The 20,785-nt window shown below is 38.9% G+C and overlaps 1 protein-coding gene across 1 annotated transcript in view; it reads right to left on the bottom strand.

The window, feature by feature from the left end:
- POLD1 (DNA polymerase delta 1, catalytic subunit) overlaps positions 1 to 20,785 on the bottom strand; it is a gene marked incomplete in the record, with an annotated part of 1,583,142 nt that overhangs the window by 890,627 nt on the left and 671,730 nt on the right. The window contains 1 exon segment of the mRNA XM_044059378.1: positions 13,760 to 13,907. Within this exon segment, the coding sequence (XP_043915313.1) occupies positions 13,760 to 13,907 (148 nt within the window).

Genomic DNA, 20,785 nt, shown 5'->3' with positions numbered 1-20,785 from the left:
AATTTGACAAAATGAACTCTCTGCATCAAAGACAGAAATAAACAGTGACATTTCGCATTAGATGATGAGGTTGTTTTAGTGCTTTGTTCAAATCTCTTGGATCAATACATATTCTAATATCATCTGAGCTTTTCTTATGAGCTACCACCATGGAGGATACCCATTCAGTTGCTTCATCCACTGGACAAATTACTCGACTCTGCCGGTCTCCCTGCATCGCTACTGGAACTGTCCATGCTGGTCTGATGAATGGGCTTACCTCATGGTCTAACTTCATGAAGTACACATCTGGGAGTTTGCCTGATTTGTCTTCAAAAAGATCAGCATAGCCAGAAAAAAATGTTTGTGCGAAATTTTCCTGGTTACATGTGGCTACATGGTGGACTTTCTTATTAAATGAATCAGTCCCATTTCAAACGGTCTTTGAGGCCTAACAATTACTGCACGTGCCTCTTGACTATGTAAAATTGCAAGCCATAGCTGTTCCCAGCAGAATAACATGAAAACATACTGTTCCTTTGGTCTGCATTTCTTCACCACCATAAGCAAAAAGCTTCACACACTTTGCCAGATCAAGCTTATCACCAGCTTTTACCTTAGCAAACATTTCTGCTGATATAACATTGCACTGTGAACTAGTATCAACCTTGAGCTCTACAGGTCTCCCATTAAACAGAACCGTACAAAATATTTCGCTTTTTGTCCACAAATCTACTGCACTGACTGTTTCATCAAGCACAGATACACCATCAATATAAAAAGTAGGGTTGCAGATTTCTAGACGATCACCTTGCCTCTTCAAATGCTCTCTTTTAATAAAATAATGTGCCCCTTTAGATTTACAAAACTTTTTGAAATGATTCCACTTTTTACATGTGTGGCACTACTGACCAAAAGCTAAGCAATTCCCTAGCTTGGGTTCATGGTTACCTCCACAATTACGACAGTTGTCTATGAAGCTAGTCACAGGTTTTGATGACTTACCCCTCTGCTTTGCTTTGTGTGACCTGGGTTTTACTGTAGCTGCTCTAGGTTTGGCTGAAGTAACCACGGGTTTTGCTAGAGAGGCCCAAAACGTGTTCATGCCTTTGGGCCTGTATCTTTTAATCTTGTGCATTGCACATTAGCACTGGAAGGCACTCCAAGCATGCTTTTTTTCTCATTTGTATGCATATTCGTGTGCTTTTCTGTGAGCTTATATATCTGACAAACCTCTATGGCCTTATTCAAAGTTAAATCACCGTCTCAAAGCAAAATCTTTCTCACTGCATCATCCTTAATATCACACACAAGCATGTCTTTTTATCAACTCTTCTCTTAAATCACCATATCTGCATGTTTTTGCCTTGTTTCTCAAGTTAGTAATAGATGCTGCAAAAGTTTCAACAGGCCTTTGACCTCGTGTCCTTCCACTGTAGTATCCATTCGGGCGCTGCACATTTCCCTAAATTTACATTTTACGCACTTAGGCTCTTACTGCGTTTCAGCTGGTATCACAATATGGCAGTCTTCCCCCTCCCGTGCATACACAAATGAATGCTCCCTTTCAATGGCTTCTGCACCAGCTAAATTAAGCAGAATAAATGCCTTTGTACGTGCATCTTTACCAGAAAAAGCAGCCTGTATGAAAATATCATACTCTTGCTCAAAAACGCTGCAATTTTTCAGCAATATTATCATCAAATACAAGTGGACCAAGTCTGCGAAATCTGTCTGCCATGCCAACAAAATATCCTCTATGCTCAAACACACACAAAGTACTTGAAAAAACATTAATCTGCACAACAATTGCATTTTGATTAACGTTTTCTGCAAAATAAATATACTGTAATACTGCACACACTTGCCAACACTTTGTACACTTCAGATACTTCAAATAGCTTTCGTTAATATGAAAAAGAAGCACATAGTGAAAAAATACGGTCGCTTTCCCTTTTTTAAACATTTTATGCAATTTGGAAGCTGTTTCAAGCATTTTTGTAAACATTGTATGTTCATCAATATATTGTAGTTTGATAATTTTGTTTAATTAGAAAGTCATTTTGAATGCTTTGTTTTATATTCATTGAGTAAAAAATTATTTAAACGAGTTTTACTACTTGCAATTATCTTTCTGACTTGTTTGTGAGTTGTTTGAGCATCGGACAATCCATTTCTGTATATTCCTCCAATTGCAACTGCGCACCTCATGGTTTTAAAGAAGCTTTACTTCAGATCCCATTCTGACAACATGTTACTTGTCTTGTGTATTCAAATATGACAACGAGGCTTGGGTATTCATTTAAGTCATCTATTACACACAGACGCATCAGAATGGATAACAGGAACATAAAACTTAAACAAACTGCTACACACATACATGCTTTCACTCGGCTGCTCACTGAAAATGACACTAGTTTGCACATGCTAAGTACTTATATGCACATGCCCATGGACTGGAATGGCTCTTAAAGGTACAAAACACATGCTGATCTACAGGCAACACCCAACAATGTGCAGAGTTATTTGTGGATGGAATCACCTATACTCAACTAGAAGATATAGCTAATATGCTGGCTGATAAATTCAGCACAAATTTCACCTCCTGAACACCCCCCCAGTTGTCCTCAAAGAAATACCTTCCACCACTCCCCTGCCAACTATCACTATGGAAGAGGTTGCCAATGAGCTCTCTAAAGCTAAAAAAACACAACTTCAATGAGGCCTGACAATATACCAGGTTCCTACTTAACCAGCTTGATATCAGGATATATCAGGCCCACTGGGATCTCTGTTTAACCACAGTCTCTGGACTGGCTTTGTCTTGATAGAGTGGAAGGCAGCAACAGTCATCCCTCTGTACAAAGGGGGACCATCAGCTTACTTGGGTAATTACAGACACACAAGTTTGTCTAGTCTTATATGTAAGGCCATGGAAAGGATAATCATGGACCTGATAAATAATGACATAGGAAACTTACAAACACTGGACACAGCCCGATTCGGCTTTGTCAAGTGCCTACTAAATCTGGTGAACTTTTCTGAAAAAGTCAATAGAGACATGAATGAGGATGAAACAGAAGGCATTTGACACAATCCCAAACTCAAGTATTATAAACTCACATAACTGGGCATAAATTCCTACGTCACCACATGGACAGCCAATTGGCTCATGGAGTGGACACATGGTTACAGCGGGAGAACCCACATCCAGCAAGAGGCCAGATACAAGGGGTGTGTCACAGGGCTCAGTGCTCTGATCATTCATATTTGGAACATACTTCTCTGCAGTCTAGGCTAACATGGAAGCCCTTTGGATGACAAAGTCTGTCGATGACTGCAAGCTGGGGGCAATCATCAAATCCCACAATGATGTACATATCCCTTCAGGAGAGTGTAAATCAAACAAATGACTGGTGTCAGAGCTATGGCATAAAACTCAATACAAAAATGCATCACCATACCCTTTGGGAAGCTATAGATCCCTGGATATTACAGCATTAACAGCACAACACTAAGAGTAGGCTTAGTAGTGAGAAATCAGGTACACAGATGGCTAGTAGCCTGAACTTTGACCATCATGTGTCCACAGTGGTGAGGGAGTCATTGTATGTGGCAGAGCTTATAAGTAAAGGTTCAACATTCAGATCCAAGTTATAGTCCCACAGTACTCATCCCTCATTAGACTAATAGTAGAGTACAATGTGCCATTTGGCATGTACTTGACTAGGCACTTACAACAGCTGGAGCAACTCCAAAGACTCCTCACAAAGAAAATACAGCATGCTAACATGCCCTATGTGGTTTACTCTGTCTCCTACCGACTATTAAGGGGTGACCTATGCCTAACCTTCACGGCACTCACAAATCCAGTCCTGATGGAGTGCTACACATCCACAAATCAAACAGCACAAGGGTCGCCCAATATAATGATCTAAATCTAGTCAGTGACTCAAACAAAACATGCTGGTGAGACAGATGTATCACAAAGATTACCACCTTCTATAGAACAGGCTTCCCATTCACGTTAAACAGAGATCTTCCCTAGCCCTCTTCAAATGCAGATTGGATCAATGGATGGGAAATCACAAATTCACACCTGGGATATTGCCCATGTGCATTATGGACAGGGTAAAATACTCATGGCATATGCACAAACCTAAGCCATCTTCTTGTCCCTAGGAACAACAAACTGGGTAAAATTAGGTTATATTGGCTAGGCTTGTAAGGGCTTTTAAGTAGTTAGTCTAGTAATCTCCTATGAACCTATAGATAATACACAGATCCGTCTCTACAAATCAAAATATTGTCCAGCCTTTAATATCATGAAACTCTATTTTCTCAGTTGAATTTTCCACTATAGAGAAAAATCACTAAACATTATAATCAAATCATCAAATCGGCAAGTTAGTGTCTATATTCAAATAGCGTAGCTAAACTATGGAACCACATCCTGCTGTCAGTGAAATCCATTGAGAATTCAAACTCCTTTAAAACCTAACTAAAACTTCACTTATTAAAATCAATGGATCTCTTCCTGTACATCTCCAATATCAATGCTACTGTAATATTCAGCTTGCCATATTGTCAAACTATTTTTCTTCATTCAAAATCCTCCTATGCCCCACAATCAGTCTTCACAAGTACTTGAAAAATTTTACAAGCATCTCCCAGCCATATAGACTTCTGAAACGCTGCTTGCTACTCTACTTTACAATAGCTATATACAATTGCCTCTGAACCCACTAAATACTCCACCTCTTAGTCTTAACTACAGTTTTAAAATTCTCTACTCTACCATGTTTCTTCCCTCACTTACATTTCTTTGAATTTGTAATCTTAGGTAAGTTCTAGGCTATCTGCCCTTGCAGGCCATTTCACTCCTATTCAATTTCCCTTTTTGTGCTTCCACATAGGACATGTTGTCTAGGCCGCCTATCCCTTTAGTAAAGTATCTCTGTGGGCATTCCAGCTCCATTACACACAAGATCCATTATTGATTTGACAAACACAGTATTACAGCTCTTTAAATGCTCTGTGTTCAAGATCTACTAAACGCATAAGTAAATTTTATACCATAATAGTTTTATTTCATATGAATGTATTCTAATGAGCAAATGTTTGTGAAATTGTTAATGCAGATTACTTAATGCCTGTTCACATATATTACTGAATGTCTACTTAAAAATGTTTGTAATGTGTTGGAGCTTTTCTCCGTGGGCCACAGCCGAAAGGGCTTTTTTTTTGTTTACTAAACCCAGTCAGACAAAAAAATCGGTAAACAAAAGCAGAAGAAAAATACAAATTTTCATCAGTAGACTACTCGGCACGTAAAAATCAACTGCCAATCATTAGCGGACCGGAGTTCTGCTGTGGCGACCCCTAACCGGGAAAAGCTGAAAGACACAAGCAAGACTTAATGTGACAATCTGGAAATGTCTGGCTGTAACTTATAGAACAGGATTTAAAAAAGAATGACAGAACTGTCGCAGTGCATCTTCTAGGTTTTTATTAAGCATTCCCAGTTAGAGAAATTTAAAGGAATACTATGGTCTGAAAAAAGTATTTCTATCTTGATGTTATATTCTTTCTGGATGGTTTGCAACATTTTATTGTATTTTAATATATTTCATTTTTGTTTGCTGAGAAAGTCCAACTGGGGTTGATCCCATTTTCAGTGGAAACCCAGGAGAAAAACTACACAGTCAATACATATGCAAAATACAAAAAACATATTTTACATACATAAAGTAACACTGCAAAAATCCTGCACTGTAAATCAGATTTGTATGTACATTTAAATATTTGCATGTACAGTTCAAAATGTACAGCTGAATGTCAAGCATTGTATGCACCAAATGAAATATATACAGTTGCTATATATTGTAAGTAGTTATTAAAAAAATTCTTTCCAAACCAAAACAAAAAGATATGACTGCATGCAAAAAGTAGCATGGTTTATTTTTCTGGAGGGTGGGTGAAATCCTGTACTATTTTGCTTCAATAAAGCTGCAATAAAAATGTGAAATGTGGCAAGCTATAGAACAAGTACAATGAAGGAAAGGGTGAGACTCCGCTGGATGTTCCACTGCTTTATTAAAATACACAAAAAGTTGTGTCCGAAATTGGTAAGAAACTCCAACAAAATAAATATCCACTGACAAGCGCTTTCGGGTTAAAACCCTTCATCAGATCACATACTAAAAACACTTCCTGATATTTAAAATACATGTCAACCAATGAGAGTTAGTAAAAAGTCCGCCTTTTCTGCAAGGCTGGTTTTAAAGGTACACAGTCATTTAAGCCCGGAGTTCTGTGGGCCATCAATTCCAAAATCCATTTGGACTCCATAGATTCAGTTAATAGTTTAACATCACCCCCCCTATTGTTCATGACAACATTAACCACTGCTTTGAATTTAAAATTGTGTGTGGGGTGGGTCTCAATATGCTTATATAAAGCATTATGTGCATCTTTATTCCTAATTGAAGACATATGTTGCAATATTCTTACCTTAAACATATTGTTGTTCTTGCCAACATAAAAACATATGCATTCAGTGCACTCCGCTATGTAAACTAAATTACTTGTCCTACAGGTAGCTTTTGCTTTGAAATTAAAGACATGTCCACTGACTGGATGTGTAAAGGTGTGATCTTTATTTATAAATTGGCATGCTTTACAATATCCACATGGGACACTGCCAATTTTTTCTTTTAGGATACAAGTTTGGGTTACTGTTTTCTCTTTACAAAGGATATCTTTTAGATTCTTGTTTCTCCTATAACCAAATTGTGGATAAGCCCCCACTATATTTCTTAACTTATCATCTCCCCTCAAAATATTCCAGTTTCTGTTGACAATATCCCTGATGTCTCCTATATTACCACTATATGTAAACAATACCCTTGGTTCATTAAGTTTGTGTGTGGTATTAGTGGTTCTTATTTCCCCTTTATTACATTTAAGCCATGGCTTAAATCTATTATCTCTTTTTGTGTGATTGGTATCAACCACTCTATTAACCAGTTCTCCTCTATAGCCCCTTTCTAAAAAGTTGTTCTTCAAATTAACCATTTCACATTCAAACATCTTATCATCCAGATTCAATCTGGAAATTCTGCCAATCTGGCCCTGAACAATATTTTAAAACATATATCGGGGGTGCATGCTATCGAAACAAAGCATTGTATTTTTCCAGCACTCCTTCCTATATAGGCTTGATGAAAAGCCAGCTTCATTTTGTGATATACATACATCTAAAAAATCAATATTTGTGGTTGAACATTTCTTAGTAAACTTCAGGAATGTAGTAGTGGAGTGTAGATAGTTTAAAAAAACATCCAAAGATGTAACATCATCCTTCCACAAAAAGAAAATATCGTCCACAAAACGTGTATATAAATGTATATGTTGCATCCATTCTGGCTTATTAAAAATCATAGCCTTTTCCCAATGCCAAAGGACCATATTGGCATAAGTATTGGCACAGGGAGTGCCCATGGCCACCCCTGTGCCTGTCTATATGTATGTTGTGCTCCTACAAACACATTATTTTCTAGAACCAGGGTTAATAAAGTACTGATTAATATTATTTTCTCCTCATCAACATTCTGATCTGCCAATACCTCACTAACAGCTTGAACCCCATAGTCATTACTAATTACAGTAAATAGGTTTTGAACATCTAAGGTAACCATCAAAAATCTCTATTTATTTGTGTCCTTTCTCTATTCACATCACCCAATTTAAGCAAAAATTCCCTGTATCTTTAAGTATGGTGGACAATTTATCTATAAAAGGATGTAATGTATGTTCCAGCCATATGGAAATTTTTCGTCACCCACCCTCTGCCAGAAACTATGGGTCGTAATGGTGGGTCATGAAGAGACTTGTGTATCTTTGGTAGACCTTTGAAGATGGGAATGCGGCCTTGTCTATCAATAAAATTTATATGTATCATCACTGATTTTCATTTCAAAAGCAATCTTTTAAACAATTATGTACTTTATCTACTATAATTTTACACCACAGGATACCCACAGGATTAATCTGTATATATGTATGTTTATCTGATAGCAATTCTTCTATTTTTCTGACATACATAATAGTGTCTAATACTACCACCGCTCCCCCTTTATCAGCTGTTTTGATGACTAAATTTTTGTTGTTACTTAAATCAGACACTGATTTCTTCTGTTTTGTATCAAATTATGGTATTCATTAAACACCCTATTCTTAAAATATTCCTGTAAGTCATGTTCACAGCTACTTATAAATAAATTAAGAGCTGGAGAGAAAGGTGGTATATAACAGCTTGGCTGTCTAAGGGTTGTGTTATATTCATTATTAACACCAAAAGCACATTTCAATGCTAAATTTCTACGAAAAAGCATGATATCAAGCATAACTTCATTAAAAGCACTAAGTCTGTCCGGTACAAAGGTCATGCCTTTGTTCAAGACATATAATTCTTCGCTATTCAAAATATAAGAAGATAAATTAAAAACAATACCATCATCATGGTTAAAAGTCAATCTAGTATCTTCCTTCTTTGTTCTCACCTCGCCAACGCTGCTTTCCCACTTTCCTCGCTTTTCATGGGAGCCGCAACTGCAAAAAAAACGGTGGGACCTTGTGTGTGTTTTGGATTCCCTAAACAGGAATTATCTTCGGTGGCAGTGTCAGTGAGTTAATGCGGCACTGTCAACCAAAACATGCTCAGAGGAAATATCTGAGTGGGAACCCAATAATGTATGTATAGGTGCCTTGTCCTGAATGACACATTAAAACCCTCTGCTGTCGACGAGTTTGGTGGTTTTCCTTGCCTGTCATTCTGTAACTGCATTGCTGCCATCCATCGACTGCCTGGTGCTACAGATTCCTTAACTCGCCCCTCCCATTCTGGTGATGTCGGGCCTTCCCTATTGGCCCCATCACTGGGAGCAGAATTGAAGCATTAAACCTGGGCAAACAAAGATGCGCCCCTGTAAAAAATTCATAATAATCTCTTAGTTTACTGATCTTCTAAACGAGCTTATTGTCATTATCAGATATAGTGTCTAATATCTGCCACTTGACTCGGCTCGCAAATTGTGTTTCTAGGTGGTTGCAGTAAAGCTTCAACATCTTTTTCTTAATACGCCATCTCCAGGGCAGGGGCCAAAGTTGTGTCCATGTGTGTACTTGAAACTTTTTTGAATTGTTCAGCCTCTGCCACTGGGGCAAAAAGTTCAGGGTAGCGTTCTCCCTGTGCGGGCATGCACATGATTCGCATGCCTCTTGGAACAATACCATAACTTTGACAGGCTTCAAAATGAAAAGTCTGCCAGCGTAGCCGTTGTAGTCTCCCAGCCTTGTAGCTTAGATCACGAATCAAGTTGTCAAAATTTTATCAGTCGCTACAGGAACTTTATCTATAGTAGTAATGTTCTCTCTATTAATTAAGCCAGATTTTATAAAGGGTTATCTTCTGTAGAAAGAAAACCCTTTAAAAAAACCGTGTAATTGGTTCACCCCGGCTCCCCATCACTGTTCACTGCTGCTAAAGAAACAGTCAAATTCTCACCATCCATAGCATAGCAAAACGAACCAAAAGAAATAAATGTCCAAATAATGTTCTTTGCCTGCCTCAGACTCACCAAAAAATAAAGTACAATGAAGGAAAGGGTGAGACTCCGCTGGATGTTCCACTGCTTTATTAAAATACACAATGTGTCGAAATTGGTAAGAAACTCCAACAAAATAAATATCCACTGACAAGCGCTTTCGGGTTAAAACCCTTCATCAGATCACATACTAAAAACACTTCCTGATATTTAAAATACATGTCAGTTTAGTAAGTTAGTAAAAGCCGCTGCAAGGCTGGTTTTAAAGGTACAATAATGTGTTTGTAGGAGCACAACATACATATAGACAGGCACAGGGGGGGTGTGTATGCCAATATGGTCCTATGGCATTGGGAAAAGGCTATGATTTTTAATAAGCCAAGAATGGCAACAACATATACATTTATATATACGTTTTGTGGATATATTTTCTTTGTGGAAGGATGATGTTACATCTTTGGATGTTTTTTTAAACTATCTACACTCCACTACTACATTCCTGAAGTTTACTAAGAAATGTTCAACCACAAATATTGATTTTTAGATGTATGTATATCACAAAATTAATTAACTTTTCATCAAGCCTATATAGGAAGGAGTGCTGAAAAATACAATGCTTTGTTTCGAGCATGCACCCCCGATATATGTTTCAAATATTGTTCAGGGCCAGATTGGCAGAATTTGCAGATTGAATCTGGATGATAAGATGTTTGAATGTGAAATGGTTAATTTGAAGAACAACTTTTAGAAAGGGGCTATAGAGGAGAACTGGTTAATAGAGTGGTTGATACCAATCACACAAAAGAAATAGATTAAGCCAACATGGCTTAAATGTAATAAAGGGAAATAAGAACCTAGCCTAACACACACACAACTTAATGAATGAAAAGGTATTGTTTATATATAGTAATAATATAGAGACATCAGGGATATTGTCAACAGAAACTGAAATATTTTGAGAGATAACAAGTTAAGAAATATAGTGGGGGGCTTATCCAAATTTGTTATAGGAGAAACAAGAATTATAAAAGATATCCTTTGTAAAGAGAAAACAGTAACCCAAACTTGTATCCTAAAAGAAAAAATTGGCGGTGTCCCATGTGGATATTGTAAAGCATGCCAAATATAAAATAAGATCACACCCTTACACATCCAGTCAGTGGACATGTCTTTAATTTCAAGCAAAAGCTACCTGTAGGACAAGTAATTTAGTTTACATAGCGGAGTGCACTGAATGCATATGTTTTTATGTTGGCAAGACCAACAATATGTTTAAGGTAAGAATATTGCAACATATGTCTTCAATTAGATAAAGATGCACATAATGCTTTATATAAGCATATTGAGACCCACCCACACACAATTTTAAATTCAAAGCAGTGTGGTTAATTGCCATAGAACAATAGGGGGTGAATGTTAAACTATTAACTGAATCTGAGTCCAAATGGATTTTTGGAATTGATGGCCCACAGACTCCGGGCTTAAATGACTGTGTACCTTTAAAACCAGCCTTGCAGAAAAGGCGGGCTTTTTACTAACTCTCATTGGTTGACATGTATTTTAAATATCAGGAAGTGTTTTTAGTATGTGATCTGATGAAGGGTTTTAACCCGAAAGCGCTTGTCAGTGGATATTTATTTTGTTGGAGTTTCTTACCAATTTCGGACACAACTTTTTGTGTATTTTAATAAAGCAGTGGAACATCCAGCGGAGTCTCACCCTTTCCTTCATTGTACTTATTTTTCGGCTGTTTGGTGAGTCTGAGGCATAGCAAAGAACATTATTTGGACAAGCTACAGAACAAGTACTTTTATAAAAATACAGTAAAACATGAAGTGACATTTCTCTTTTTCTTTCTCTCTCACACACAGGGAAACGCACACAAGCACACTAGCAGAACATGGAGATCTGTACATTGTTCCTTCCTATCAAAAGCTATGTTACATTATTTGCAGACTGAACTTTCTGGTTACCTATGCAACTTTGCTTTGGACAGGAAATGGTCAGGACTCGTGACTTCTTTACCTAATGCAGAAAATGTCGGAATTTGCCTAAAATGACTGCACTGAAATTTCTCAGTGCTCACTCATTTTGTGACAGCTTTAAAAATATTCCCAGAAATTGGTCTTGTGCTTTCTTCTTGGAGTGCTTGGTGAAAATTTATTCTGGCAAATGCCAAAGATGACTAAGGCTGTGCGGTGTTAATGAGCTACTTCCTGTGGTACAGGGTTTGATTACCTCAGCCTTTGTTTGCTTACTGTGTGATGCGACCTGGAGCAAGTTACTTAACCAGACACTGCTATGGTGAAAATTGAGATTTTGGGCTAGACTCATTAATGGTATCCGGAACATGCTCTCCAAGTAATAACCTATAGACTTTGTGATGGTCTTACTGCAATAAGAAGATGGTACTACTGATTAGGTTTATAGGTTCATAGGTTCATAGGTTCGTACTAGGCTATCTGCCCTAGGGCATTTATAAGCCTAGCCAGAGTGTGTGTGGCTTTCACCACCCCTTAGGATGAGAATACTACGCCCTTTTAGGGTTTAGTTTACTGTGCCTCTGTCTAGTAGTGACACAGAGATGACCCCCGGGGTAAACCTACGCTCTCCCATCCACTCGTCAAGATTTCTCTTGAATAGAAGCAGTGAGGGGCTCTGCCTAACATGGACTGGGATTCTGTTCCAGAGTGTAGGGAGCCTCTGGGTTATGACTCTGTCCCTCCAACACGTCCTATTTATTTCTGTGTGTTGAGGAAGTCTCTCTCTCTCTGAAACCACATGATGGGATTGATTTTTGAGGTGGAGCTTTGTCCATTAATTCGGGATGGACATGGCCTTGTCGTCAGGCACAGATCACCTCTGAGTAGGTGTATGCGACTGAATAGAGCTGGAGCTTTTTCAGTCGGGCAGCTTATGACATATGTTTAAGACCCTTTATCCTCTTGGTGAGGAACTTTTGGGGTCTTTCCAACTGCTGCAGGTGTCAGGTGAGATACATCCCAAATGGGGCATTGTACTCAATCATTGGCCTGATAAGAAGAGTACAGGGGCCCAATGACCTCTCTTGATCTAGATGTGAAACCCTTCATGATAAGGTGGGCAATATAGAAGGTCTTCCTAACCACTTTGGCAATGTGAGTGTCAAATGAGAGGTTACTGTCAACCTGGGTCCCTAGGTCCCCGATTACCTCTTCCGTACTTAATGGATTACCACCTATGTGGTAATTTGTGGGTACCTTGTTTTTCCCAAAGGGTATGACTATACATTTTTGGCGTTCAGCTTAAGGCCATGGCTCTGGCACCAATTATCCATTTCTATGAGGCCTCTCTGAAGGATGTTTGTGTCCGCTGGAGTATCAATTATGGCGCCCAGTTTGCAGTCATCTGCGAACTTTGTCAGCCACAATCTTCCTATATTTGCCTGTACCTCGGAAAAATAAATGCTGAACAAGAGGGGTCCCAGGACTGAGCCCTGTGGGACACCGCTTGTGACTGGCTTAGAGTCTGACATAGCTCCAGCAACTCTGACCCTGTGGGTTCTGTCCTTGAGCCAGTTTGCAACTCATCTTGTGACATATGGGTTTACATTTAAGCTGGTGAGTTTGTCTATGATGCCCGAGTGGGGTATTGTGATGTTAGAAGAGTGCGGCAGTCAGGTGGTGACAATGTTCAAATGTAGGAATATGTATAGATCTGGACAAATGTAATGGCTGAAACAACATTCACAACCTCATTGTACACACTGCACAAAAGCACAAAGTGAAATATGGGAAAGTTGCAATTGATAAGCCAACTCTGGTTGATGGCTACAAATTGGGAAGGGAATACATGACCCTGACAGCCTTGCCTACAATATCAATAAAAAAGTAGAAAGGCCTCTACCGTTTACAAGGTGAAAAAAACTTTCTTTAATGCAGAACAGGCTAAGCTGCAAAACCCATCCCACTGTCTCTGTGGCCAGACAAGAACAGACAGTTCCCCTGACTTAACATTCCTTAATCAACATAACAATACAAAAAATCCACCCCTTCATAAGCACACATACCTCATCAACATTTACTACACCACAGAACAACAAACAGCAAAACTGGACTATGTAGTTTGTATTCACCCATGACAGCACAGCAGTAAAGGTTATGTTGTCTAAATGTTTTCATCTCCATTCTCACCTGAGATATCTCCAGACATGGCAGTTTTCCAACTTGTGCCCCAGTGAAACCATAAACAGAATTAGCGCTCACTTTCAGAGCCAGTTGTCGCCCATCCAGGACCTTCTGTTTGAAGGGGTCTGTCTCATTCTTTAGCTCTGACTTAGCCCTTTATCAAAAAAAAAAAAAAAAAAAAAAAAAAAAATGCATTTCTAATGTACTATTCCAAATCAGTAAGTAATGTATCATTCTGCTCAAAACAAACTGTAATGGTCTTTGACTCAGTGCAAATAAAGATGTATTCTGGATGACAAACAGGACTCGTTCAATTTCTTTTACTTTTTACTGCCTCCTTTAGACTTCTGGCTATGGCATTTTCTAGACAAGAATGACATTTCTACACAGCTTGTGACATATCTCACCCACAAATACAATTCAGTCTTTCCAACTAATAGGCAGTACTCAAAATGTAATATAAAGAAACCCAGATGCTTCACAAATAGGCCAAAATGTGTCACTTAAATTCAGTCTGGAATAATGAAGCCATTTCTGCCCCCCCCCCAAAAAAAAAAGTTATACAAAAATAGACGCCAATTAGTGACAATGACAGAACATGTGGTAATCATATCAGATGACTTATAAAGTGGCAGAACAAGAAAGGCTGTGGAAATACTATGTGCATAGAAATAGGCATCATTAGTAGAAAAACATATATTCAGCTTGTATATGAAGAGACCCCTCCTTGATTGATCTATTACTATCTTTAACATTTGATCCTATTCTTTTGCAAATAGTCAGCAAGTCAACTAAAAACAAACAAAGATAATAGAAACACTTAACTCACTGTTTGAACAGTGATACTGTTAGGGAAAGTTTTTTCATAAGGTAATGTGTGGGGAAAGGGCAGTATTAGGGTTAGGGTTAGAAGACATTACTTGTATGACAACCCTAACACCTACTCTACATATTTACGAAAAAAATGTTCCCTAAAATTACCACTGCACAAGACACTCAGACACATCTATATACTAACACACACTCACAACACAAACTTTCCCCTTGAATAACCTTACTCTAACTGTAACTTGTAAATGCTCTCTCACACTCACACACACACACACACACACACACACACACACACACACACACACACACACACACACACACACACACACACACACACACACTCAAGCACATGCACGCACTCAAGCACAGGCACATGCTCACAACTGAATCCCCTGTCAAAACTTTCTGTGGATCCCAAAGTTTCAGCATTAACATACTCAGCCACTCACAGTATCCCAGTGCATACCCCTACATAGTGGATATTCCTCCATTCTGTAAACACTGCACTTGAGAAAGAGTGTTTTTGATAACAAAAGGGGACAGCAGCACATTGTCAACAAAGTCACCGTTTGTCAGTGTGAACTGCAATAAATATATATAAGATTACAGAACGGCTGACATGCTTAATGATCGAGACAAAAAACATCAAAACATGTTGACAATTCTTTGCATCGACAATACAATAATTCAGGCATCCAAGTACACTGAAAAAGGAAACCAGTTTCCTTTTCCGATATACTAGCCACAACCTTAGCAACCATTCATTCTCCTGTTCCAAGTTAGTAATGCGTGCTATGCATAACCCTAACTACCCACCTTACCTTAAAAAGCCCTTTCCATAACATTACACAAGACAGCTAAAAAGCTCTCCTCTCATGCTTGCACATGCACACAAAAAAATATGAAATCTTTCCTCTTACTTGACCATAACCCTAAAACACACACATTAGCCCACACCCTAAACCTATTCCCTTACCTAACCCTAAAGCACACAGACCCGCACACAAACATCCAGCCCTACCACAAAACCACTCGCCTTTGTCGACAAACAGGAAGTTGCCTAATCTATTATACACACAAATGGCTTTTAGCACAAAAACTCCCTACAGTTCACTTACTCAGACACAAGTATAGATTAAGTGAAGTTTACTATGCATTTATATAGACAGACACACATATAGATATGTGTTCAAATTAAGACTAAACTACAGCAGCAGAATTAGATGGAGAGGTCATCCAGGTGACAGCAGGAGTGTATACATGTCCCACAAAGGGGACTGCCTGATGTTAAATGTTAATACATATCTTCTTGGCATACAAATTATCTGCCAGAACTTTCCATGGTGGGTCTACACCTGGAATGAATGCCATGGAATAAAACCCCCTAGCAAGGAAGGAGCTTGACAACCAAGAGTAAAAGCTCGGAAGGCAGAGTACTAAAGGTTTCTGAACTGCCAAAGAATAGGCCAACTTCTGGGGGGACAGTGCATATAAAGTCTTTTGAAGTGGTGAGCCAACAACCTTGTGGCCACTATACAAATGTTTGCAAATGAGACACTTATGAAGCAAGCAATGAATGCTATTACACCTCTAGTGTAGTTATCTTTGAAAGCAGCATATTTCAAAGGGCAGTGCATTACTTTCAGCTAAACAAACTGTAAATTGGTTGTCCACTTAGACAGGGTTTGCTTGCTAATTGCAGGTCTTTCCCTACCAACAAATAGAGACAAAGGTGTAACAGATGCGCTTGTTTTGCGCAAAATATGAACTGGTGATGCAAATTAAGGCAGTGAAGGGCTTGCTTCTCCATTGTCTCCATAAAGAAACAGTGAGATGAATGGACTTAACTCTAGTTCCCTTTTTGGTAGGGAATTGAGGTGGTTTCAAAAGAACACTCCATCCTTATCAAAGGTCAAAGATGGTTACTTACAGATAACTGGCAAGCTTGTCAATCATGAAGTTCAAACTCCATGGAGAACAGATGTTACTCAAACAATGGAAGAAATGCAAAACAGAAAAATGAAATTTCCTAACCAGCAGATACTGGGCAGAATTCCATCATTTTGTAATAGCATGATATGCAGAAACAATTGATAAGCAGTGACTACTGGGGATTAAAGATGTGTTAGGGACATGCAATAAATTTGGATGGTTGAGTATATTCGTTGTTGCAAGAGTGACAACACTTGGGACCTTCTGATACAAAAGGCCAAACCATTCAGCCTGGATTCAAAAGCTTTTCACTCTTCCCCCTCCTGGACAGGCAAGTGCTCTCTCACCTGGAGTTCAGCACACTTGTGTTAAGAATGACATCTATATGCACCATTTTTAGCTGTTTCTTCCCCTATCAGCTCCAAGAATGCAGATAATGACCAGAGCACAAGCTTCCCAGGTGACATATACTCCTAACAGCAGCAAATCAATCAGAAAGAGCTTGTCGCCTGACACACGGTCAACCTAATAGGGGGCATCTTGTAGGGGCAAACGAGAGGGAAGATAAGGAGATAGGTGACTTTTTCTATCTAAGCCAACTTCAGGAAAGCTACAAGAAGGAAACAGAGGGATGGAGTTTAGGAAGTATTATTGCAACAGTGAATGCACTCAAACATCAACAGTTATAGAAAATTCTTAATACAGCTATCCTACGTTCACTGAACTGTTCACTTCAGAGTAGTGGTAACATTTGGAAGCTTTCCTGAGCTTACAGACCACTGACTGGCCCTGAGAAAATGTGGTTTGTAGAAGACCACATAGTACTGGCCATGGAAAATCCTGCTCTGGCTCTAGGCATAACATGTCCAGGTTACATTAAATACTGAAGGTGTGCACAGATGACCAAGTAGCTGTTTCCAATGTGGTCTCATTGCTGACCTCCCTACTGAAGGCTGTGGTGGCTTGCTGTGACTTTTGTGGAGTGAGCTCTTTCATGCCCTGGTATAGCCTTGGCCATGGAAAGAACAAGAGAGGGAAATGCAGTGAACCAGCCCTTTACATATTGCCTGTTTAGAGACAGGCCTGCCCTCCCTTTAAGCTACCAAGGTTATGAATAACAGGTCCATTTTTCTTTGTTTTACGCTTTTTGGAAGTAAAATCTCAGTTATCTATATACAACTGGGGTATATAAGATAATCTGTCCTTTTTTTGTGCGGTCCAAACTAAAGTGTAAAAAAGGCAAACATACAAACCATTCAGTAAAACATGTGAGAAAGATCTAGCCAAACTAGAATCTTCACTATGTAATACTTCAAATTCCTTTGTAGGGGAGGCTCATGGGATATACAGAAATACCCCTAAAGGAATACCAGTGTTTCAGCTACATGACTTCTGAATGACCATGTTTTTTTTTTCCACTTTTTAAGTCTTTACTGGAATATTCAAGGCAAAAAAGCCAAACTCCACTAGATGTAGGCAAGAATGACTATGTCTTTTTTATTATTATTTTTTAACTTATCATACAGCATTAGTGGATTGTTTGGCTATACTTTAGAAACAATTCACAAATATTTGTGTGCCTGCAAAATATTCCAAACAACATCCAAGATAAGATACAGGGATTTTAACTGCATGATTTTCAAAGATTTCTGTCGCCACTTTGGATATGAAAATTGGACTGGTTTGGAACATTAGCTTGTCCTTTTGGAAATGAAAAAAGGACAGTTAGCACATGAGGATCTGCACTTTGGACATCTTTTGGCAGAAGTACTGGTTACCAAAAGAAAGTTATCCAGGTAAAGTATTTGAAAGGTACAACAGCTGCTGACTCGAAAGATAGCAAAGTTTTCTTATATAACACACAAAAGGGATTCCGCTGTGGACAGGTTACCCTCTTGGAAAGACTCGGCAACAACACACCCCTTTAGGAACTGCATTACTGGTAAAAGGGAATAAAGGGGGATCCCATGGTAGGCAGCTTGAGACTGCAAACAAGCACCTTCACAGAGACATAAAACCATTTTTATTTTTATGGGTCTGACATGCATTTGAGGACAAAAAAAACCTTGTTACAAAATGCAGACCTTCCCTCTCTGGTACCAAAGGCATAATCTTTACCACTTCTCTAGGTATGAGTTCCTTCTATTTGATTTCCAAGGTTCTTTTAAGACAGAAAGCACATCCTTGGAAAGCATATCTAAAGAGGACGAGAGTTAGATCATCCAATTTGTCAGCCTGAGGGTCTTCCGACCGGGGTACATACTTAACTCCTTGTTTAAGGTCAAGAGGTCTACACAAATGCATCAAAAGTACAGTTGTGTAAAATCTTACCATAACAGTAGATGTCCTTTAAATTGCTGCAGTATTCATCACCTCTGGGATCTCCTGCCAAGGATAGCCCAATGTCTAGCCAATATACCAAAGCCTTTACTACCTAGGGAATGTAGCACATCAGGCATATGCTCCCCGTGCAATCACAGGGCATAATGGTGATACACAAACATTCCAAACTCAGAAATGAAGTGCCCCAGGAGAACTAGGAACCCCACTGCAAAGAAGGAAATATGCAGCCAGAAAAAGGAAGGAAAGAACAACTTGTCAGACAGAACGAAAATACCACCCATGCAAACAGAAGAGACAAGGGGGTAGAGGAGTGAATAAATACTGCAACAGTGAAAAGAAGGATATCTACGTTTATGCTAAGATTTTACACTACTGTACCATGTCCCTCTATATCACTGTTGCAGTATTCATCACCTCTGGGGGAGTACAAAAGCTATAGTGAAGGCAAGGAGGAGGAAGACAAAGAGGAGCCCTCCACAAACTCACGGAGGACAGCCTTGGTAAAACCTATACTGGCCCTGAAAATGACATCCAATTTTTAATATCTAGTGAATGTGTGAACCAAACACCAAGTAGCAGCTACAAGGATGGAGTTAGTGTCCAAGCCCTTGAACAGTGCCCCCAAGGAAGCCAGTGCTCTAGCAGAATAAGCCCTCACAGAAGCAGATAACTGCGTGCCATGAAAAGAACAACAAAAAGAAATGACCCTGGAAATTCAGGAAGAGATGGTTTGCTTAGAAACTGATAAACCCCAATGTTTTGGTATGAAAAGAAACAAAAAGCCAATCAAATTTATAAAAGGCCTTTTTTGTCTAAATATCTGAGCTGTCTTATGCAAATCCAAAGTATGAAGAACCTTCTCACTAGCCAATCGTGGAGAAGGGGAAAAAGGAGGAATCTGGCTAGACTGATTAAAGGCCAGCTCATTAACCACCTTGCGTATATTAGTATGGCGAAAAAATGGGGGCCAAAAAATGCCCACTTATGGCGTTCAGTATCCAAATTTACTTGCAAGCTGGCAACAACTGAATTTAGAGGTAAGCGTGAAGTATATGACTTTGTTAACTGATTATTTTAAACACGAAGAGGAATTAAGAACCTCTATAAAAGAACTGAAACTTTATGCCAGGTTCCCTAGTAGATTGTGTGTTGGAAGGCATGCTGGATGGAATTGTGGTGTTTGAAAGGAGATTGCTCTAGCAAAAGAAAGAAAAGATTGACAGAGACACAAGAGATTTTCAAAGAGGCCATGTTTTTACGTGGCCGAGAGGCGAGACTGCCCATCCAGGACGGAATGTTGAGCCTAATATAAGAACTAACCAGGTTATTAATGATACCATTGCTGATGATACCAATGCTTCACAGAGGGAAGGGGGAGCGTCAGCTTTGATAGTGAGCACACATGATTCATCTGGTACATCCAGCGTTGCCACACAGCAAGTGGACACTGTTATTGACTCTAATTTGAACTGTACCAATAATGCGTCAATAGATGGACAGGGAGCAGTACATTTGGTAGATGTACGGCCTAAAACTACCACAAATACGAATTCTAAAACATTAATAATACCTTCTACATCATATACCATAGCTGCCTGTAAATATAGAGAAGGGGCCTTTAAGGACAAGATCTTAAAGTCGGGGGAAGGCAGAAATGGAAATTATCAACGGAAGGACAATCCAACCAGTCCTTGAAAAAGATGTGGAGCCATATGGGAGCTCACTAGTTTGGAATCTTTCCAAGCGTATTTTAAAAGCTGATGAATTAACTGTTCTTAATAAAGGACCGACTTTTATTCCATCTAAATGTAGTGATATGACTGAAACTATGTTAGATATTAGATGCTACAGCAGACATGTGATGCTCAAACTTGAATTTGGCGATGTTGTTGTTGATAAATTTTAATGTCTTTAGAATACCTAGTT

Source organism: Protopterus annectens, chromosome 17.part0, assembly GCF_019279795.1.
Source record: "Protopterus annectens isolate FY-2018-M chromosome 17.part0, PAN1.0, whole genome shotgun sequence".
NCBI classification, from domain to species: domain Eukaryota; kingdom Metazoa; phylum Chordata; order Ceratodontiformes; family Protopteridae; genus Protopterus; species Protopterus annectens.
The sequence above is the reverse complement of the archived record's forward strand: the minus strand, read 5'-3'. Positions and strand labels throughout refer to the sequence as shown.